The 19,006-nt window shown below is 46.8% G+C and overlaps 1 protein-coding gene and 1 pseudogene across 2 annotated transcripts; one reads left to right on the top strand and one right to left on the bottom strand.

The window, feature by feature from the left end:
• Nucleotides 1-35: 35 nt before the first annotated feature.
• On the bottom strand, nt 36-5,622 carry LOC149380703 (JmjC domain protein JMJ24). 2 transcript variants are annotated; one of them, XM_089630405.1, is made up of 14 exons: nt 5,474-5,622; nt 4,707-5,217; nt 4,479-4,627; nt 4,243-4,342; nt 3,958-4,090; nt 3,800-3,854; nt 2,869-3,520; nt 2,394-2,723; nt 1,828-2,229; nt 1,671-1,743; nt 867-952; nt 616-735; nt 404-474; nt 36-291 (listed from the first exon to the last, which is right to left on the bottom strand). In XM_089630405.1, exons 2-14 carry the CDS (start codon nt 5,196-5,198, stop codon nt 192-194), a joined length of 2,763 nt encoding a protein of 920 aa, XP_089486531.1. In that variant the 5' UTR covers nt 5,199-5,217; nt 5,474-5,622; the 3' UTR covers nt 36-191. The 2 variants fall into 2 exon arrangements, with proteins under 2 accessions (XP_089486531.1, XP_089486532.1); XM_089630406.1 differs by having other exon boundaries at nt 4,479-4,612.
• A 1,893-nt stretch (nt 5,623-7,515) lies between these two features.
• On the top strand, nt 7,516-8,072 carry LOC149380702 (protein MIZU-KUSSEI 1 pseudogene; annotated as a pseudogene).
• The last annotated feature ends 10,934 nt before the right edge of the window (nt 8,073-19,006 follow it).

The following is a 19,006-nucleotide window of genomic DNA, read 5'->3' as shown; positions in this document are numbered from 1 at the left end:
TTTGAGGAGACAATTCTCTTCTTTGCACATTTCAATAAAATAAAATAAAAAAATTAAGATCACCCTCATGAATTTACTTACAGATGGGCTATTAATCATCATCCTCTGTGTCACCCATAACTTCGAAATAAACTAATCCTATAACCTATCTAGATTGAAAAAAAAAAAAAAAAAAAAAAAAAAAAACTAATTCAGGTACAAGGAATCTGTCTTTGCTTGGTCATTTTCTTCAAGTTGTCTGTAACCGGAGCGGTCAAATTACGATCTTCAAAGCCGAGCTCCGAACCAAGCCTGCATAAGAGTGGTTCCCATATGATAAATACTTTTAGAATTTAATGGAAATAAACGTTTTACAGACCAATATATACACATCAGTACAAACCAAGCAGGCGGGTTTTCTTACTTTGGATCGAGTACCAATTTTCGAACTTCTTTAATAGCTGAGCTTGCTGCGTAGAGTGAAATCTTCCCCGCCTGCATTGAAAGCCTAATAAATACTCTGATTCTTCGTCGAAAATAAATGAGAAATGATAATTTAAAATACACGGTGGAGTCTCTGGCAAACATCCTTAAAGATTTAGAGGGGAAAGTCTATAGAAATGCTGGAATTCTGACCTCCAGTACTTGAAGCTTGGCTTCGTGGTCATTAGGGAGGCACCGAATTTCTTCAGCCATCTTGGCAGCCTCGCCCAGGCTTTCAGGAGATAAGAAATCAAGTCCTAACTGAACTGTAGACTGTAATCATGAAAAGAAGAAGAAAAAAACACAATCCAAAATAAATAATGGTGATTCAAAAAACTTAAAGAATCTGAAAACTTTCACATGCATTTTAAAGTCAACTGCAACACAGCACATTGCTTCTTCACCTGAAGATTCCTCACTTGGAAAGGACATCCGGCAGGGACAAATACAGCTTGCCCTAAATGCTGTTCAAAAGACCACGGCTCAATTCCTGAAAGAAAAAGAGTTCAGTTTTTAAATTCCATTTCGATCATGCTAAATCATCAAAGCGCACAAAAAATCAAACACGATCAAGCACAGACACTAGTTCTAGCTTCTAGTCACAGTACAGACGGAACTCTATTCTCCAGGGCAATGCCAGAAGAATATCCTTCCAAACAGAACTGGTGTACATACTTTCCAACATCTTTGTGGCATGGTTTCCTTGTTATTAGCAAATAACACACACACACACAAAAAAAAAAAAAAAAATTCATTAAAAAAATAGATGACTAATCCTAATGAAATCGGGAAAAGTACAACTCTGAATGTCTGAGTCACAAAGAAAAAGCATAAAACCAAATTGTGATTACTGGTCTGATACGCACTGAAATGGTTATATTGATTGAAGAGGAAATATAAAGGGATATCGGACGTTCAAGAGGTCCGTGCTCTCTAACCGTCACATATCTACTAATTACTCTAATACCCCAATAACCCAGATCCTAACATGGTCTCCCAACATTCTCCCTCTTTCCCACGTTCCATTCTTCTATATCCTAATGTATTGAAAGGTTTCTAAAAGTTCCCAATTTGAGCACCCACTAGACAAATTTTATACGTTATAGGATAATCAAAATGAATTCACGAAAAACAGAGCATCCACATGCCAGGCTGCTCATTTCAGAAACTCAACTATTTAAAGCATGGTTTAAACAAGCTTTCCTCACCATATTCTTCCTTCAGTTTCCTTTTGTGATGCCCATTCAAGAATATTCTTCCATCGTAGAGAGGTCTAGTCACCTATAATCCAAGTTACAGATTCAGTAATAAGGACCAGAATGCAAGCAAATATTTGAAATCGGCTAGTATAAGTGAGGAACTTACTGGATCGTAACTTCCTGTGATGAGCCCGAAGTCTTCCTGATGTACTCTCAGATACTCCACCACTTTAAAAACATCCTGACGATGGAAAACGTCCCACATAATTCCTGGACGAGTCTTGTCAGAAAGATTTGAGTCGTCTGGGTTTGACTGCTGTTCCCGACTAAGGGTATCTATATGAACACTGGCCGTATTTTCAATAACTTTATCTACCATTGTCTCATCTAAGCTTCCGCCATATACCTTCTCTGAGCTGTCGTTGCCAAATGATAACTGAGGTGTCCCAACACCATCCAGAGGTAATTTCGTATCTCTTTCTGAATCTTTAGTATTGGATTCCTTGGAAATGTTTACTCTCTCCGGACTGTACAGCTTTGGTTCACATGTATGCACCAATAGATACACCTGATAAACCACCAGAATAATTTAATGCCCAATAATTCTCTCTAGTATTATTACATGGGAATTCCAAGAAAGCATTTACAGAAGCTCATGCAATATATGGAATGCGCATACGATACAATGTTAGTCCTTGACCGGGCGTTAAATGCTTATAAATCACAACTTACCATGTCCCGTATGTTGGCATGAAGATTTGTCACTGAATTTCCCATAGCAAGTTCCTCATGGGTCCCATAAGAAATTAAAATCTTTGGTCCCACGTCATTCTGCAAAGAGTAATGAGGCAATTTTGCTGCAACATTGAGAAGACCCCATTTTGAGTGGATGAACTCAAGTAAAGGCAATTTACTAATAAACTCGGGTCTCTGATACAGCAAGAACTCCTCGGATGCACTCGGGGAAGGCCAATTCTTCAGCTTCATCATTTCCGGCTGACCACTTTCATGTAATCGTCCCTCAAAGTATCCTTTCATGAACTCGCCAAGTTCAACATCAACCTGCCATCACACCAAGCACCAAAGACTTATTTAAGCTTATCAAATCATCATCCTTAAAGGTGCCTCGTGACGCAATCTAACAAGATTTCATGACAAAACAAAACAAATCAAAACAAAAGCTCTTGAGAGAGGAAAAGAACAATACCTCGGAGCAGTCAAAACAATCTATGGCCTTTACAATTTCATTCCCATCTTTCAATTTTTCATTTGTTGTCTCTCGAATCCCTCCCCATATTTCCATTGGATTCCAGCTTGCAACGAATGAACTATCAAAAACATTCTTAACAATGACAGGTTCTCCTCTGGCCCAATGCTTCCTAAAATCACCAATCCCACCCAATTTCAAATAATCAGATGTAGGGCAGTACAACAACCTTTCATTCCCAACATCCTGGCTGTATTGGTGCCTTTCAGGGTTGCTATTCTCAAGAACACTTCCATCTTCATAAACACTACACCCGGTTACCATTTCCTCCACATTTTTCACCAGTTTTGCAACCCAATTCATCTTAAAAATGCGGCTTAAATTTAGGGATGAATAGCCACAGCCACCATACTCTTTCGGGGGACATGGAATGCTTCCATCACTGTTGGCTTTCCACTCTGAAAACTTGTCCAAGAAGTTAAGCTTAAACCCTGGCACTCTCGGTTGCTCAGCCATAGTTTCATCCCCATGACTTTCTCCCCCAAACTTCATGGATGCTTCACGTAGATCTCTACAGCAACTTATACACAGATCGTACGAGCAATGTGAACAATGCCGATGATAATCGATGATGGGAATTCGACAAAAGTTACTGCAATGTATAATGTTCAGAATCATTAATCTCTTCAATCGAGTGCATATTTTACATTTTTTTTTTTTGCAATATTGTAAATAGTTAAAGAGCAACTTAGCATGATAATCAGAAGCAAGCATGACAGGAAAACGCACACAAATGTGTAAACATTAATCTGATCATACACAAACAAGATAGAAAAAAACCAAGTGAAGCTCAGTCTTTAGCCACGTCGTAGAAAATTTGGGATAAATGATATACACATTAAGAAAAATTAGGAAAATCATCGAGGTATACCAGCACATCTGCTCATCTGCATTTAATCTCGTTCTGGTCAGGTCTATTTCCGTTCCTGAAAACAACCCATGAAGAAAAAGAAAAATATTTGAAAATCATGTTGAAATAACATGAGCAAGTGAAACAAAATTTGTGCATGAAAAGAAAACTATAATTACCACGAAGTCTCTTCTCCAGTTCTACTTCAAAGCATTGGTTTTGGTGTATTTGCTTAGTTATGGGAAGAACTGAAGACAGCAGACAGTGGAGATAACTCAATTTGTCTAGGGCGGGAATTTCCTTTATTCTTACCTAAATAAATAAAAAAAAACGGCACAATACAACAAAGCAATTACTGTTGAGAAAATACATCAGACAGAAAAATCGTGTGTGTATATATATATATATATATATATATATATATATATATATATATATATATATCATAGACATTCAGCAAGTACCTTCAGTAAATTATCTCCGCGTAAGCAAACTTTGCAATTGCAAGTACCACGACAAGCCGGACATATTCTTTGAAACTCTTGTTCTGAGATACCTGGGTACCTATAAGAAGAAGAAGAAGGAAAAACAAAACACAAATATACATATTATTATTATTATTATTATATATATATATAATAGCCATATTTAACAGACATCAGTATCAGTATATGTAATTCGGGTACGTAAAGCAACTCACCATGAAGAGATACAACCATCACAGTATCCTCTTCGATCACATTTAAGACACCATATAACATTCTCTCTGTCATTCCTTCGGCACTGATGACAAGTCTGGCCACCGGATTCGGTTTCTTCGCAGGACTCCGTACTCTGATCAGAGTATTCCTGAAAGAAATTCGTCATCAAAAGCACCACAACAAAAAAAGGGCTAAAAACATGTTCATTTGGCGATTAATTAAGGTACCGAAGGTGTCAATGGATTATTAGCATCGGAGCTCCTGTGAGACATATTCATTCCAGAAACCGACGATGTGCGATATGACCTCCAATCGGCCTCCTCGTACTGCACCGTATCCAACTCCGAAGAATCGATTGCTTTCGGGGGATTTTTCAACGAGAAACTCCTATTTTTCCCTGAGACCTGAATCGGGTACTCATCCTCGGCTCTGTCACCGCCGACGGCGAGCGGTGGTTCGAAATCCTCGCTCTTACTCTCCATGTAAACATCGGGTTCTTCGCTCATGGACTTTCGCTTGGCCTTCTTCAAGCTAGCCCTCATCGCAGAATTGGCCGCTCTCTTCTTCGCTTGGATGTAGTGCTTTTCGCACACAGTCTTGTCCGGCATAGACAAGGCCGTGCATCTCCACTGCTTCCCATCCGATCTCTTGCACCGCAAATCGTCTGGAATCCCAACGTTTTCCTCGCCGTTCCCCGAGCCCGAGCGTTGATGATCCATCGCCGGATTCAATTCGGACCTAGAATGGCCAGCGCATTATGATCAAGATTCTTCTACGATGTAAAATGTCGAATTAAAAGATTTTTACACCGAGAACATAGCTTGGATTCATCAACAATTAATTCCGAGTTTTTCTTTTCTTCCCTTAAGAAGTAAGATATCTCACAAAGCGCAACCAGAATCAGACATATTTCTCAATCACAGAAAGTCGCGTGCACAATAATTTAATTAACTCTATCACTAGCCCGCAAACAAACGCGAAGAATAACATTTACCTGAAACGAAACTAGGGTTTGGTTGGGTTCACAGTAACGAGTAAAAAATGGCGATGAACGTTGCTACCAGTGTGCTAAGACCGAAGAATCGAATCCTCATACTTATCACAGCAGAGATCAACTTAATGATGTTTTCAAGGTAAGGGTTCTAATTCTTATACGAGCGAGGACGACGACCCAGAGAACCAGTGTGACCCTCAATTCTTTATTTTATTTTAATTTGACCCTTCAAGTTAAGAATTTCTTACATTATTAGCCTATGGTAGCTGAAACATGATCACTACTTGCCACTTTTTGGCAAAATCTTTTATATGAATAGCCAATGTTGGCTTAATTCTAATCAACAGGCTAATAATAATTTACTTTTGAACAAAAGTGTATGAAATAGCTGGGGATCCATTAATTTTTCTAATAATAATGTTGTTCTACTCATATATATAGCTTTAGCTAATGCCTCTTACAAAATTTGAGATACTGCTTATCATTAGGGATGGCAACGGGTAAGGTCGGGTATACTTATTCTGTTACCCGTACCCGCTATAATTTTTTACCCGTTACCCGGGCCCGTTTATCCGAATTTTGAGACGAGCCGGGTAACGGGGATACCCGCCGGGTAAGCGGGTTAAAAATGTTGGACCCGTTACCCGTTTACCCGGTTTAAAAAAAGGGTAGCGGGTCGGGTAGACCCGCTTACCCGTTTATAAAATAAAAATCTCTCAACAATATAAAGTTTAAAAATAATAAAATTTAGGTGAAAAATATTAAAGTGCTACTACAATATAAATGACATTAAAATTCAAAATAAATAAATAAAAAATACAAAAGAAGTCTTCATTGTAAATTGGATAATCTTCATTGTAAATTTGGTTATCTTCATTGCAACGCTATCACACTGGAATAAGTTGTTTCCTAAAAAAAAGGTTGTAACATATATGAAAGAACCAACTTTTCATTATTCTTACGTATAAAAACAATGTTTAAAATATATCATCTAATTAGGTAAACATATGATTTATTATATTTTTAAATATTTAAAAGTTAACGGGTCGGGTCCCGGGTAACCGGGTACGGGATGGCTATTCCGTTACCCGTACCCGGACCCGTTAAAACCTTAACGGGTATTACCCGTTTACCCAAAAAGAACGGATATTACCCGACCCGAATAAATCGGGTAACGGGTCAAATTGTCATCCCTAGTTATCATAGTCATAACTACTACTAATTTTATTAATAATTTACATATCACTTCAAACATATTGCGATATTTGAATAATATTGGTGATATCACATGCAGGGTAGTATATCATTGCCGTTACCGTAAATGTAAATCTAAAAAAAATATCCTAATTTAGATTTGTAAATAAGTAACCACTTAATGAGAGATCTTTTAAAATAAGGGTCAAGCGGCTATATAGCCAAATAGAACTTAAGCTTTTGCAAAATAGTCATAGTTTATCAACTATATGCAAACTAACCAAAGTAAGATTAATCTAGGCTGGATTAAATTTAATCTCAACGAACTATAAAGACAGAATGTAAGTTTTATGAAAGCTTGATTAAAAATGAGCGAGGCAGGATTAACAGTCGTAGTACTCTCAATTGGCTATTTTGCTAAACCTAATGAAACTATGGCTATTTTGCAAAAGTCATAGTTTGAATTGGCTATTTTATACCATTTTTCCTTAAAATAATAGGCGACGTTTATTTTTTATTAATTAATTAACCAAAAAAAATAATGTATCTAAAATGCCATTAATCCAATTTATACCAAATCTCATTTCAATACTATCATCTAAGAGCTTTCATCCTCCACGCGTTCATCCTCCGTCTCCAGCACTATGGATCATCGGAATCCGCCGACAAAATCCCCGTCGGAAGCTCCGATGTCCTCACCGACCACGACATGAGCTGCTTCGTCCTCAAGGATCACGACGCCGGTGCACAGCCGGAAAGTCACTGGAACACTCTTCGGGAATCGCCGCAGCCACGTCATCTTCGCGGTGCAGCTCGACCCGGCCTCAGAGCCGGCGCTACTCGTCAAGATGGCAGTCTCGGCAGCCTCACTCATCAAAGAGATGGCCTCGAGGCTCGTCCGGATAGCACTCGAGTCGAAGAAGCTCTACGGGCGGGCCCGAAAGCTTTTTCACGAGCCCGCGTGGACGATGTACTGCAACGGCCGACGATGCGGCTACGCAGTCGCGAGGGAGTGCTCGGAGCCCGACACTCGACTCCAATCGACCGGTGACGGAATCCACGTCGCTCTGCATCCTTAGCTTACCTTTGACTCTTTCGGGATTTGGTTCGGATTTGTCGGCGATTTAGATTCTAGGGTTTTTATTTCGAGAGTTAATCTGATTAACTGTCACACTTAATCTGATTAACTATGATGAACCTCTTCTGAAAACGATTTCGAACATCGGCGAGTCTCGCGGTTGCGCCGATCCGACCGTTCGAAGGTCACAAGTTCAGTTCTGCATATTAACTGTGATAATTAATCGGAATAACTGTGAAGGTTAATTTGATTAACTGTGACGATCCTCCTCTGGAAACGATCTCGAACATCAGCAAGTCCTACGGCTGCACAGATCCAGCCGTTTGAAAGTATGATTGAGATTTCGCCGTTTGAAACTTTGATGAAAACTCGGATTCCGGCGCCGGAGGCGGCGGAGATGAAAGTTAATTAGATTTATTGTTGGTCTTGTTACAGTTAATAAGATTTACTACTGTTCTTGTTACGGGTAATGAAATTTACTATTTTTTTTGTTACCGTTAATATTATTTACTCTGACAATTAATAATAACAATCTTTAAGGGTATTTTTGGAATATTGGAATGTTATTATAACAAATTGGCTACTTTCCTAAATATATTAACAAAAAATTGGTTGCGTAGCCATCTTTAAGGCTAGCAATCTGGTTTTAGTCAACCTTTCGTTAATTTCCTGTAAATAGCCATCTTGCTTACGTGGCATCTCATTAATTGAAATAATTTTACACCTTACCCTCATTAATTATAATTTAGGCAGTTTTTTTTTAATTTGAATCAAACCGATTAGGAAAGTAGTTAACCTGGTTTTTTTGAATTTTTGAACGTGTGAATTTGGAGAAATTTCAGCGGTTGACTTAACTAGTTAGTTTCATTTTAGGCAGTTTTTTTTTATTTTGAACCAACCCGATTAGGAAAGTAGTTAACCTGGTTTTTTTGAATTTTTGGACGAGTGGATTTGGAGAAATTTCAACGGTTGACTTAACTAATTAGTTTCTATTTTCGTGGCAAAACTTTAATATACAATCTATTAAAATATTCTTCATTTATTGATATTTTTTTGTTTTCATTTGGAGATAATTATGATGTAAATTGGTAGCTAATTAACTAACATGCATGTAAATTGACAAAAAAAAAGAAGATAAAAGTTGTAGCTATACACATACTTTCATAATTGAGCAGAAACTCAGACTTCAAAAACTGAAATACAAATCTACTTAACTATTACAGTAACATGGCATCAACAATAAATACTAGAGTTTTAGAACAGTAAAAACAGTAAATAAGTTCAAAATTCCTAAGTTAACACTACTACAAATTAGCATATTAGGTGCGGAAGGGTATTAGGTGCGACATGTCGCACCTAAATGTCGCACCTAAGAACATATTAGGTGCGACATGTCGCACCAGATAGTCTTCCAAGCGCCTAAAATTTTCGCTGATGATTATGGCTATCCGGTGCGACTTTGTCGCACCTGATATGAAATTGTCGCATCGGATACTATTGGGTGCGACATATGTCGCACCTAATACCATTAGGTGCGACTCGTGTCGCACCTAATGGGTTAAAAAATTTAAAACGGTCAGAAATTCCCCCCAAAAATTTTTGGTTCTTGAATTTCACATTAGGTGCGACATGTCGCACCTAATAGTCATATTGGGTGCGACATGTCGCACCTAATAGTCATATTGGGTGCGACATGTCGCACCTAATGTCGCACCTAATAGTTTAGGGTATTTTAAATACCGAGCGTCTTCTTTCTCTCGCCTAAACTGTGCGCCTCTCTCTATCTAACACTCTCTCTCTCTCTATCTATCTATCTTCCTCCGCCGCCGCCGTGACCTCCCCCCGCCGCCGTGACCTCCCCGCGCCGCCCGGACCAAGGTACGTCTCTCTATCTCTCTCTCTATCTATCTATCTCTCTCTCGATCTCTCTATCTATCTCTCTTTCTCTCTTATTCTCTGACTCTCCGACTTGCAGGTCCCCCGCGCCGCCCGTGACCACCTCAGCTCAGCCCGGTCTTCCCCGCCGCCCGTGAGCACCTCAGCTCAGCCCGGTCGTCCCCCGCCGCCCGTGACCTCCCCGCGCCGCCCGTGACCTCCCCGCCGCCCGTGCGTCTCTCTGCCGCCGTGACCTCCCCGCCGCCCGTGCGTCTCTCTGCCGCCGTGACCTCCCCGGCACCGCGACCTCCCCGGCACCGCGACGTACGTCTCTTCTCTCTCTCTCTCGCTCTCAATTCTGAGTTTGGAATTGATTTGGCCGAATCTGTGTGTTCTAGGGTTTGAAGGTTTTTTTTTTTTGCTTTTGGCAGGAAAATAGGTGCGACTTTAGGTGCGACATGTCGCACCTGAAAGTGTCGCACCTAAAGGTGTACTTATTAGGTGCGACATGTCGCACCCGATACCTTCTGCGACGGGTTATCCGGTGCGACGCGGTCGCACCTAATGTCGCACCTAATAAACTTTTAGGTGCGACATTCGAAGCATTAGGTGCGACATTCGTCGCACCGGATAACGTATTTTGTCCTAGTGTAAAAGATGGTTGACTGCTTGGTTTGTTGGTGATGTCTTCTTCGGCCGTGTCGGAGCAATTTCCACCTGAGCAACGTCATGTTCATTAACAATGACATAGATATTCAATTCACAAATTTAAATCTAAATCAATTTACTATAGGTTGTTACTGCCAAAATTAACAACCTATAGTAGCATATTACAAACACACTATCAAAATTATTTGTGACTTACTTACACCATTAACAGATTGTTTATAATAACTTATTTACAACCAATTTACAGATACTTATTTTTAAATGCAGATTCAAACAATTTCCTACAGCATATCCAAAAAACAAACGCCATTCACTCAAACAATATTATTGATTTCAAACCAACGCCATTCTCAGATTACGAACCCTTAACTAACATTCTAGAACAAAAACATTAGCATGCAAACACAATTTCTCGGTAAAGTAAGAACAGTCTTTTTGGGAAAAAAAAAATTTAGAACAGCCGTCAAAAAAATTTAGAACAACCATTTTTGAAAAAAAAACTCGGGATATTGTTACCGGTCGTTTTCGGGACACCAAAAATTTAAAAACGATTCAAGGCCGGCCGGGCTTTGCCGGCCGGAAGCCCAACGGGCCCCGGCCCACCAGGCCCGAGCGCCCTGACACACCAACGGCCCGGCACGGCCGGCGCGCGCGCACCTACGCCCCCGGCCCAACAGGCCTCAGCGCGCCCTAGCGCGCCTGGCTCGCGCGCACCCTGCGCCACGGCCTCCCGGCCCGCACGCGCTCCCGCGCCCCGGCCTCCCGGTCCGCGCGCGCACTCCCGCGCGCCCTGGCCTCCCGGCCTGCACACACCTCGGCTGAGCGTCTTTGCCACCTCGGCCACCTCGGCCGAGCGTCCTTGCCACCTCGACCGAGTGTCCTTGCCAGTTCGGCCACCTCGGCCGAGCGTCCTTGGCACCTCGGCCACCTCGGCCGAGCGTCCTTGCCACCTCGGCCACCTCGGCCGAGCGTCCTTGCCAACTCGGCCACCTCGGCCGAGCATCCTTGCCACCTCGGCCACCTCGGTAGAGCACTCGTGCCACCTCGGCCAGGCACGCCCGCTGCCGGGCACGCCGCGCCTAGCCAAATCCCGCGCCCGGCACGCCCCGCGCCCATCCAGGCGACATGTCCCGCGCGCCCTGCGCCCTCTTGGGCGTGAAGCCTCGCGCGTCCCGCTCCCGACCACCCGGTGGGCCTCAAGGGGCCGGCCCAAGGCCTCTCTCCACAACTATAAATACCCCTCATTGGGGAAGGAAAAAGGATCCCGGTTTTTTGACACAACTTACATCCTGTTTGACGCCAACAACACTTCTCTTCTCTCGAGAACTCTCTCTCGCCCTCTTGTGACATTTCCAAGAGCGCGCACTCCTCCTCCCTCGGCTCAGAAACACAAGGACCCCCCTCCACGAGAGGGAGCGCGCTCCTCTTCTGTGACCCGAGCTTCTGCGGTACACATCGCTCTCCCGCTTCTTGGCCCTTGAGCTAGAACTCCGAGCTACGAGCACGCGACCCCTCTAAAGCCTTCACTAGAAGCTACGAGCCGGGTCCTACTCTAAAGCCTTGGATTCCCAAAGCCACTGAGCCCAAGATAGCCCCCAATACACAAATTGAACTACGTTCTGACCTGATCCCGACTAAAGGCTACGTAGGCAGCCAACCTTTGGCACGGTCACACCCCCCAGAACACACCTCAGGGTCTGGAGGGTGCAGCTCGATCTACGAGCTCCCATTTTTGGCCCGGGCGCGATCACTTGGTCCGGCCTTGGATCGAACCGCCCGAGGTATTTAATCGTTGTTCATTTTCGTGCGACAACATTTTGGCGCTAGAAGGAGGGGACTTCCCGACTTACACAGCCCGAAATCCCTTCTACAGCTCGACCCCTTTCCTCTCGACTTGAGAAAGACATGAGTGGTCAACCACCCGTTCGTTCTTAGGGCGTGAATAACCCCGAAAACGCAACCACGGTGAAGAAATACTTCATGCGCTCCCGGGCGCAAGGCGACGAGGAGTCTCTCAACGACGAGAGCCACACTCCCTCGCCCCCTCATCTTCAGGACAGTCGGGACGACCGCATCCTTGAAATGGAGGAGAAAATCCGCCAACTGAAGATAGCCAATGCAAGGTACCACCGCCAACTGGCGGGCAAGGCACCTGCACACGGCGCCCCCCACGGGGAATCCGAGGACCTCATGGACGAGGGACATGATTATGACCCCGACTATGAAGGCTTGGAAATTTCGGCGGACGTCAAGACTTCTCTCACCAAAGACGGGGAACTCCCTGTTGAGATCGAAGCCGGTCCATCGAAAACAAAAGCAATACCGGTCTCCTCTCAAGAAGAGACCTCCCGACGTTCAGCCCATGACCGACTCGGTCAAAGAGGCAACGTCAGGGAAGGTACAACGACTCGGCGAGTAAGGCGTGTGGCTCGAAGCTCACGCCCCCATACCGTCGGGCCGGATCTTAGAGATCGACTTACCGCCCAACGGAACGACCGTGCATGGCGAAGACCTCCGAGAGAGGCCGAGCACTCGTAAGGGTCACAACCCTACGGCCCCAATCAATGGGGACCCTCGCACGGCTCAAGGGTCGAACGAAAGGCGACAGGTGACTCCTCCTGAACAAGGAGTGACCCCCAACACTGGCCTCGACGTCGTCACCATGATTCACAATCTTCGTAATGAGGTGCGTGACCTGCATGAAGGCGGCTTGGCCGGTGATACATACGGGGTCGTGGAAGGACATTCCTCTCCCTTCACCGCCCAAATCCTTGTTGAGGTGTGCACGGGAAACTTCAAACTCCCGAATAATCTTTAAGAGCACCCTCGAGCGCATGAAGCTCGGGGGGCTCCGCCCTGTCCCGACTCAAACCCCTCTGTTTGGGTTCACGGGAGAAAAGGTCATGACTGAAGGAATCATTGATTTACCAGTCACCTTCGGAACTACCGGAGGCATCGAGGTCGTTCACATGGTCCCCTTTCTTGTGGTCGACCAGGAGTCGCCCTACAATGTTATCATTGGGCGACCCACGTTGAACAGACTAAGGGCTATCACGTCCACTTATCACCTGCTAGTGAAATTCCCCACCGAAGAGGGAATTGGCGTCATGGCCGGTGATCAAACCCAAGCGAGGATATGCTACGTCCAAGGCGTGGACGGCAAGCCCGCTGAAAAAAGGGTTAACACGATCTACCAATTGGAAGACGACTACCCGTGTGATCAGAAAGACGCACGGCAACTCGGGGAATTAGACCCCCACGACGATATCGAGAGGTTGAAAGTTGACACCCCCGATGATCTCACTTCGATCGTTCTCGACGAAGCTAAACCTGACCAGGTGGTGAAGATCGGTGCACAACTCCCTCTCGCCATCAAAACTCAACTCGCGTCCTTCCTTCGGGAGTTTAAGGATGTCTTTGCGTGGACACATGCAGACATGCCCGGCATAGACCCCGATGTGATTGTGCACCGATTGAATGACGATAAAACTATCGCTGAAAAGGTACAAGCTAGACGTGCGTTCAACCCCGAACGATACCTAGCGATAAACGAGGAAGTCGAAAAACTTCTCTCCGCTGGTTTCATCCGAGAAGCCAAGTACCCAAAGTGGGTGGCCAATGTGGTCATGGTCAAAAAGCCTAACGGGAAGTGGCGCATTTGCATAGATTACAAAGATCTTAACAAAGCCTGCCCGAAAGATTGCTTTCCACTCCCACGCATCGAACAACTGGTCGACGCCACGGCAGGACATGAACTCCTAAGTTTCATGGACGCCTATTCGGGCTATAACCAGATACGAATGCACGAGCCCGATCAGATCAAGACAACCTTTGTCACTGATCGCGGCCTCTACTGCTACAAGGTCATGCCTTTCGGCCTTAAGAATGCAGGGGCTACTTACCAACGATTGGTAAACCGGATCTTCGCCGACCTAATCGGCAAGACCATGGAAGTATACGTGGACGACATGCTCGTTAAAAGCCTACTGGCTACCAATCACGTAGACAACCTGAGGGAGATGTTCTTAATCCTCCGCCGGTACAAAATGAAGCTCAACCCCAACAAATGTGTGTTCGGGGTCGAGTCCGGGAAGTTCCTAGGCTACATAGTTAGCCGTCGAGGTATCGAAGCGAACCCCGAGAAAATCAAGGCACTCCTTGACATGAAGTCTCCGCGACGTGTCAATGAAGTCCAAAGTCTGACCGGTCGGATTGCCGCCCTCTCGCGTTTTGTAGCCAAAGCAACCGACAAGTGTCAACCGTTCTTCAAAGCAATAAAGAAGATGGACGGCTTTGAATGGACGGACGAGTGCGAAAAGGCCTTTCAAGAAATGAAGGCCTACTTCGGGACACCTCTTTTCCTCTCCAAGCCAAAAGAAGGCGAGACGTTCTACGTCTACCTCGCCATCTCTGAACGAGCCGTGAGCGCTGTGCTAATCCGTGAAGAAGATAGGGCTCAATGGCCCATCTTCTACGTGAGCAAAGCCCTACTTGATGCCGAAACGCGTTACACAGAGATAGAGAAGCTCTCTCTCGCTCTCATCGTAGCCACCAAAAAGCTACGCCCTTACTTCCAGGCTCACCCAATCGTTGTCCGAACAGGACACCCAATCGGTAAAGCTCTTCAAAAGGGAACATCGACTCGCATGGCGATCTGGTCCCAAGAATTGAGCGAGTACGGGATTGAGTTTCACCCGAGACCAGCAATAAAGGCTCAAGCCTTAGCTGATTTCGTAGCAGAATTCTCCTACACTCCCGACATGGGAAGAGCAGAAGACGACTCGACCGACGACTTGTCGGCTCGAAAGAGAAAGGTCGACCCTACGGGTCCCATCTGGGAATTACACGTAGACGGAGCATCTAATGTCCAGGGAGCAGGCGCCGGTGTGATTCTAACAAATCCCAACCGGGAAAAGCTACGCTACGCCCTCCACTATGGATTCCAGGCCTCCAACAATGAGGCCGAGTACGAAGCCCTCATAGTAGGGCTAGAGCTCGCTCAAAAGCTCAACGTACAGAATTTACGAATACACTGTGACTCGCAGCTGATCGTAAATCAGGTTAAAGGTGACTACGTTGCCAAAGAGCCTAACATGATCGCCTACTTGGCAAAGACAAATACCAAGCTAGATGTCGTCTCCTGGTTCGAGATCATCCAGATCCCATGAGAAGAGAACTCCGAGGCTGACGCCTTAGCTCGCCTCGGATCAGGTATCACCGAAGACGGGTTGGGAACTATCTCAATCGAGTCTCTCTCGCGACCATCCGCCTCACGTGACGAGGTTGGAACGATTGAGAGCGCCGTTCATCCAACTTGGATGACCCCGCTTACGGACTTCTTGCGAAGAGGGGTACTTCCCGAAGACCGCAAAGAAGCCGAAAGGCTAAAAGCCCTCGCATCCAAATACGTGTTGAGAGGCGAAGCCTTATACAAGCGCGGGTATTCAACTCCGCTGCTCCGATGTCTCAACAGCGTCGAGTCGACTAAGGTCCTCGCGAGATCCATGAAGGCCTCTGCGGGAACCACGCCGCTGGGAGGTCCCTCGCGCTCAAAGCGCTTCGACAAGGCTATTTCTGGCCAACGATGAAAAAAGACGCCTACGACTGGGCAAGAAAGTGCGACAAGTGTCAACGTTTCTCCAACGTTCCACGTCAGCCGCCATCTCCCCTGAGTAGCATCGTTGTTCCACGCCCCTTCGCAAAATGGGGTGTAGACATTATCGGCAAGCTTCCCAAAGCCCCGAGGCAATACGAATACACCATCGTCGATATCGACTACTTCACTAAGTGGGTCGAAGCCGAGCCTCTGGCCAGGATCACCGAGGCCAACACTACAAACTTTATCTGGAAGTCCATAATATGCCGCCACGGCATCCCCGCGTCGATCGTGACCGATAACGGCGCGCAGTTCGACAACGCGAGGGTTAGAGATATCTGCGCCCAATTAGGGATAAACAAGACATTCTCATCCCCGCGACATCCACAGGCTAATGGCCAAGTGGAAGCTGTCAACAAGACAATTAAAAGCAACCTCAAGAAAAAGCTCGAAGCCAAAAAAGGTGCCAGGGCTGAAGAATTGCCTTTCATCCTATGGGCCTATCGAACGACCGTTCGAAATGCCACCGGAGAGACCCCCTTCTCCCTAGCCTTTGGGATTGAAGCAGTGGTCCCCGTGGAAACGGAAGTCCCCACCTACCGGGTCGACACTTTCGACGAAAAAGAAAATGATGAGGCCATGCGCCTCGAATTGGATCTAATCGACGAGAAAAGATCCAAGGCCCTCACCAGACTCGCTGCACAAAAGCGAAAGGTTGAGAGATACTACAACGCCAAAGTCAAAAGGCGGATCTTCGTCGTCGGCAGTCTTGTACTCAGACGCGTGTTCCAAAACACCCAAGTACAAGGCGCCGGGGTCTTGGGCCCAAATTGGGAAGGACCATATAGAGTTCGACAAGTCATACACGACGGAACCTACTACATCGAATACACGGACATAACTCCAATCCGGCACTCGTGGAACGCCGAGCACTTGAGGCAGTACCACCAGTGACCAAGTCTCCCCATTTATTGCTCTAATTTCCCTTATTCAATAAGGCCTACGCGCCACTGTTCAAGGATGCGGTCTTTTCACCCACTTTATCACAATTTTTAGTCATCATGGCACGACCTGTAAACTAAAAACTCGGGGGGCTATGGGTCCTGAGACGTACACTCGAGAAATTACGGCATAAAAAAAAAAAAAAACCTTAAGCCCCCCACTCACGGGATACAAAGGCTTAAGAAGCTCGGGCCCCGACGGCTCATCAGGCATACGGGTCCGAGGAAAGACGTCGGCCTAACCCGACGCAAAAATTCGGTCGCTCAACCCACGAGCTCAAAGACGTCGGCCTAACCCGACGCAAAAGGCCTAAGTCCCCCACGGGGATACAGACTTAGGAAGCTCGGACCCCGACGGCCCTTCGTGCATAGGGGTTCGAGTAAAACGTCGGTCTTCCCGGCGTGCCGTAAGACGCGTAAAGGCGTAGGTGAAAGACGTCTTTCGAGACGTATGTAAGTCGCGTAAAGGCGCTGCCTCAAACCTGAAAAAGGCCAAATTTGAGCCAAACAAAGGTTCGCTAGCCTCAGGGCAGGAACAAAAATTCGGTCGCTCAACCCACGAGCTCAAAGACGTCGGCCTAACCCAGCGCAATATGGTTTGAGTAAAAGACGCCGGCCTAACCCGGCGCAACCGCGTTCGCTCGCTCCAGGGTGAGCGGGCCCAAAAGACGCCGGCCTAACCCGGCGCACCCACGTTCGCTCACTCCAGGGTGAGCGGGCCCAAAAGACGTCGGCCTAACCCGACGCACCCGCGTTCGCTCACTCCAGGGTGAGCGGGCCCAAAAAGACGTCGGCCTAACCCGACGCACCCGAGTTCGCTCACTCCGGGGTGAGCGGGCCCAAAAGACGTCGGCCTAACCCGACGCAACCGCGTTCGCTTGCTCCAGGGCAAGAGTGCCCAAAAAGACGCCGGCCTAACCCGGCGCACCTACGTTCCGACGCTGAAGGGCGCGAACACTAAAAAGACGCCGGCCTAACCCGGCGCACCTACGTTCCGACGCTCAAGGGCGCGAACACTAAAAAGACGCCGGCCTAACCCGGCGCACCTACGTTCCGACGCTCAAGGGCGCGAACACTAAAAAGACGCCGGCCTAACCCGACGCACCTACGTTCCGACGCTCAAGGGCGCGAACACTAAAAAGACACCGGCCTAACCCGGCGCACCTACGTTCCGACGCTCAAGGGCGCGAACACTAAAAAGACGCCGGCCTAACCCGGTGCACCTACGTCCCGACGCAAAGCGCGTTCGCTTGCTTCAGGGCACGAACCCAAAAGACGTCAGGATCAGCCGGCGCACCATAAACGCTCAGTCGCTCAACAACGCGAGCTCAAAGACGCCAGCCTAACCTGACGAGCTCGGTCGCTCAAACAGCGCGAGCTCGAAGACGCCGGCCTAACCCGACGAGCTCGGTCGCTCAAACAGCGCGAGCTCAAAGACGCCGGCCTAACCCGGCAAGCTCGGTCGCTCAAACAGCGCAAGCTCGAAGACGTCGGCCTAACCCGGTGAGCTCGGTCGCTCAAACAGTGCGAGCTCGAAGACGCCGGCCTAACCCGGCGAGCTCGGTCGCTCAACAGCGCGAGCTCAAAGACGCTGGCTTAACCCGGCGAGCTCGGTCACTCAACAACACGAGCTCAGAGACGCCGGCCTAACCCGGCAAGCTCGGTCGCTCAAACAGCGCGAGCTCGAAGACGCCTACCTAAGGCGAGCTCGTCGCTTAAAAGCACGGGCTCCAAAAGACGCCGGCCCAACCCGGCGCGACATGCACGTCCAGTCGCCGAAGGCATGGACGCAGAGCCCCCGGGAACTACCCGGTACGACCTATTCGATCGTCGGAAGGCACGAAGTGAAGTCACTGGGCCACAGCCACATTAGGCACGCTGAATCGTCGGCCTAACCCGACAGGCCGATACCACCGTTCAAACACGGGTCGGCCAATCGCCTAGCTGGGCACAAACACCCCCTCACATCGAACGTTTAAACGACGACGAGTCGTAACAACGAAATGGGCGGAGGACAAATCCCAGCTAGAGGCGCAGAACCTGCCAAAACTATTGGCAAGGATACAAGCCCTTCGGGCCACGATTAGCCCGCAAAGAAGGCATATACGAGTGAAAATTAC

This window comes from Urtica dioica, chromosome 11 (genome assembly GCF_054948205.1).
Source record: "Urtica dioica subsp. dioica isolate 48M chromosome 11, U.dioica_male_clone48M_v1_H2, whole genome shotgun sequence".
NCBI lineage: Eukaryota > Viridiplantae > Streptophyta > Magnoliopsida > Rosales > Urticaceae > Urtica > Urtica dioica.
This window is presented reverse-complemented; position numbering and strand designations above follow the sequence as displayed.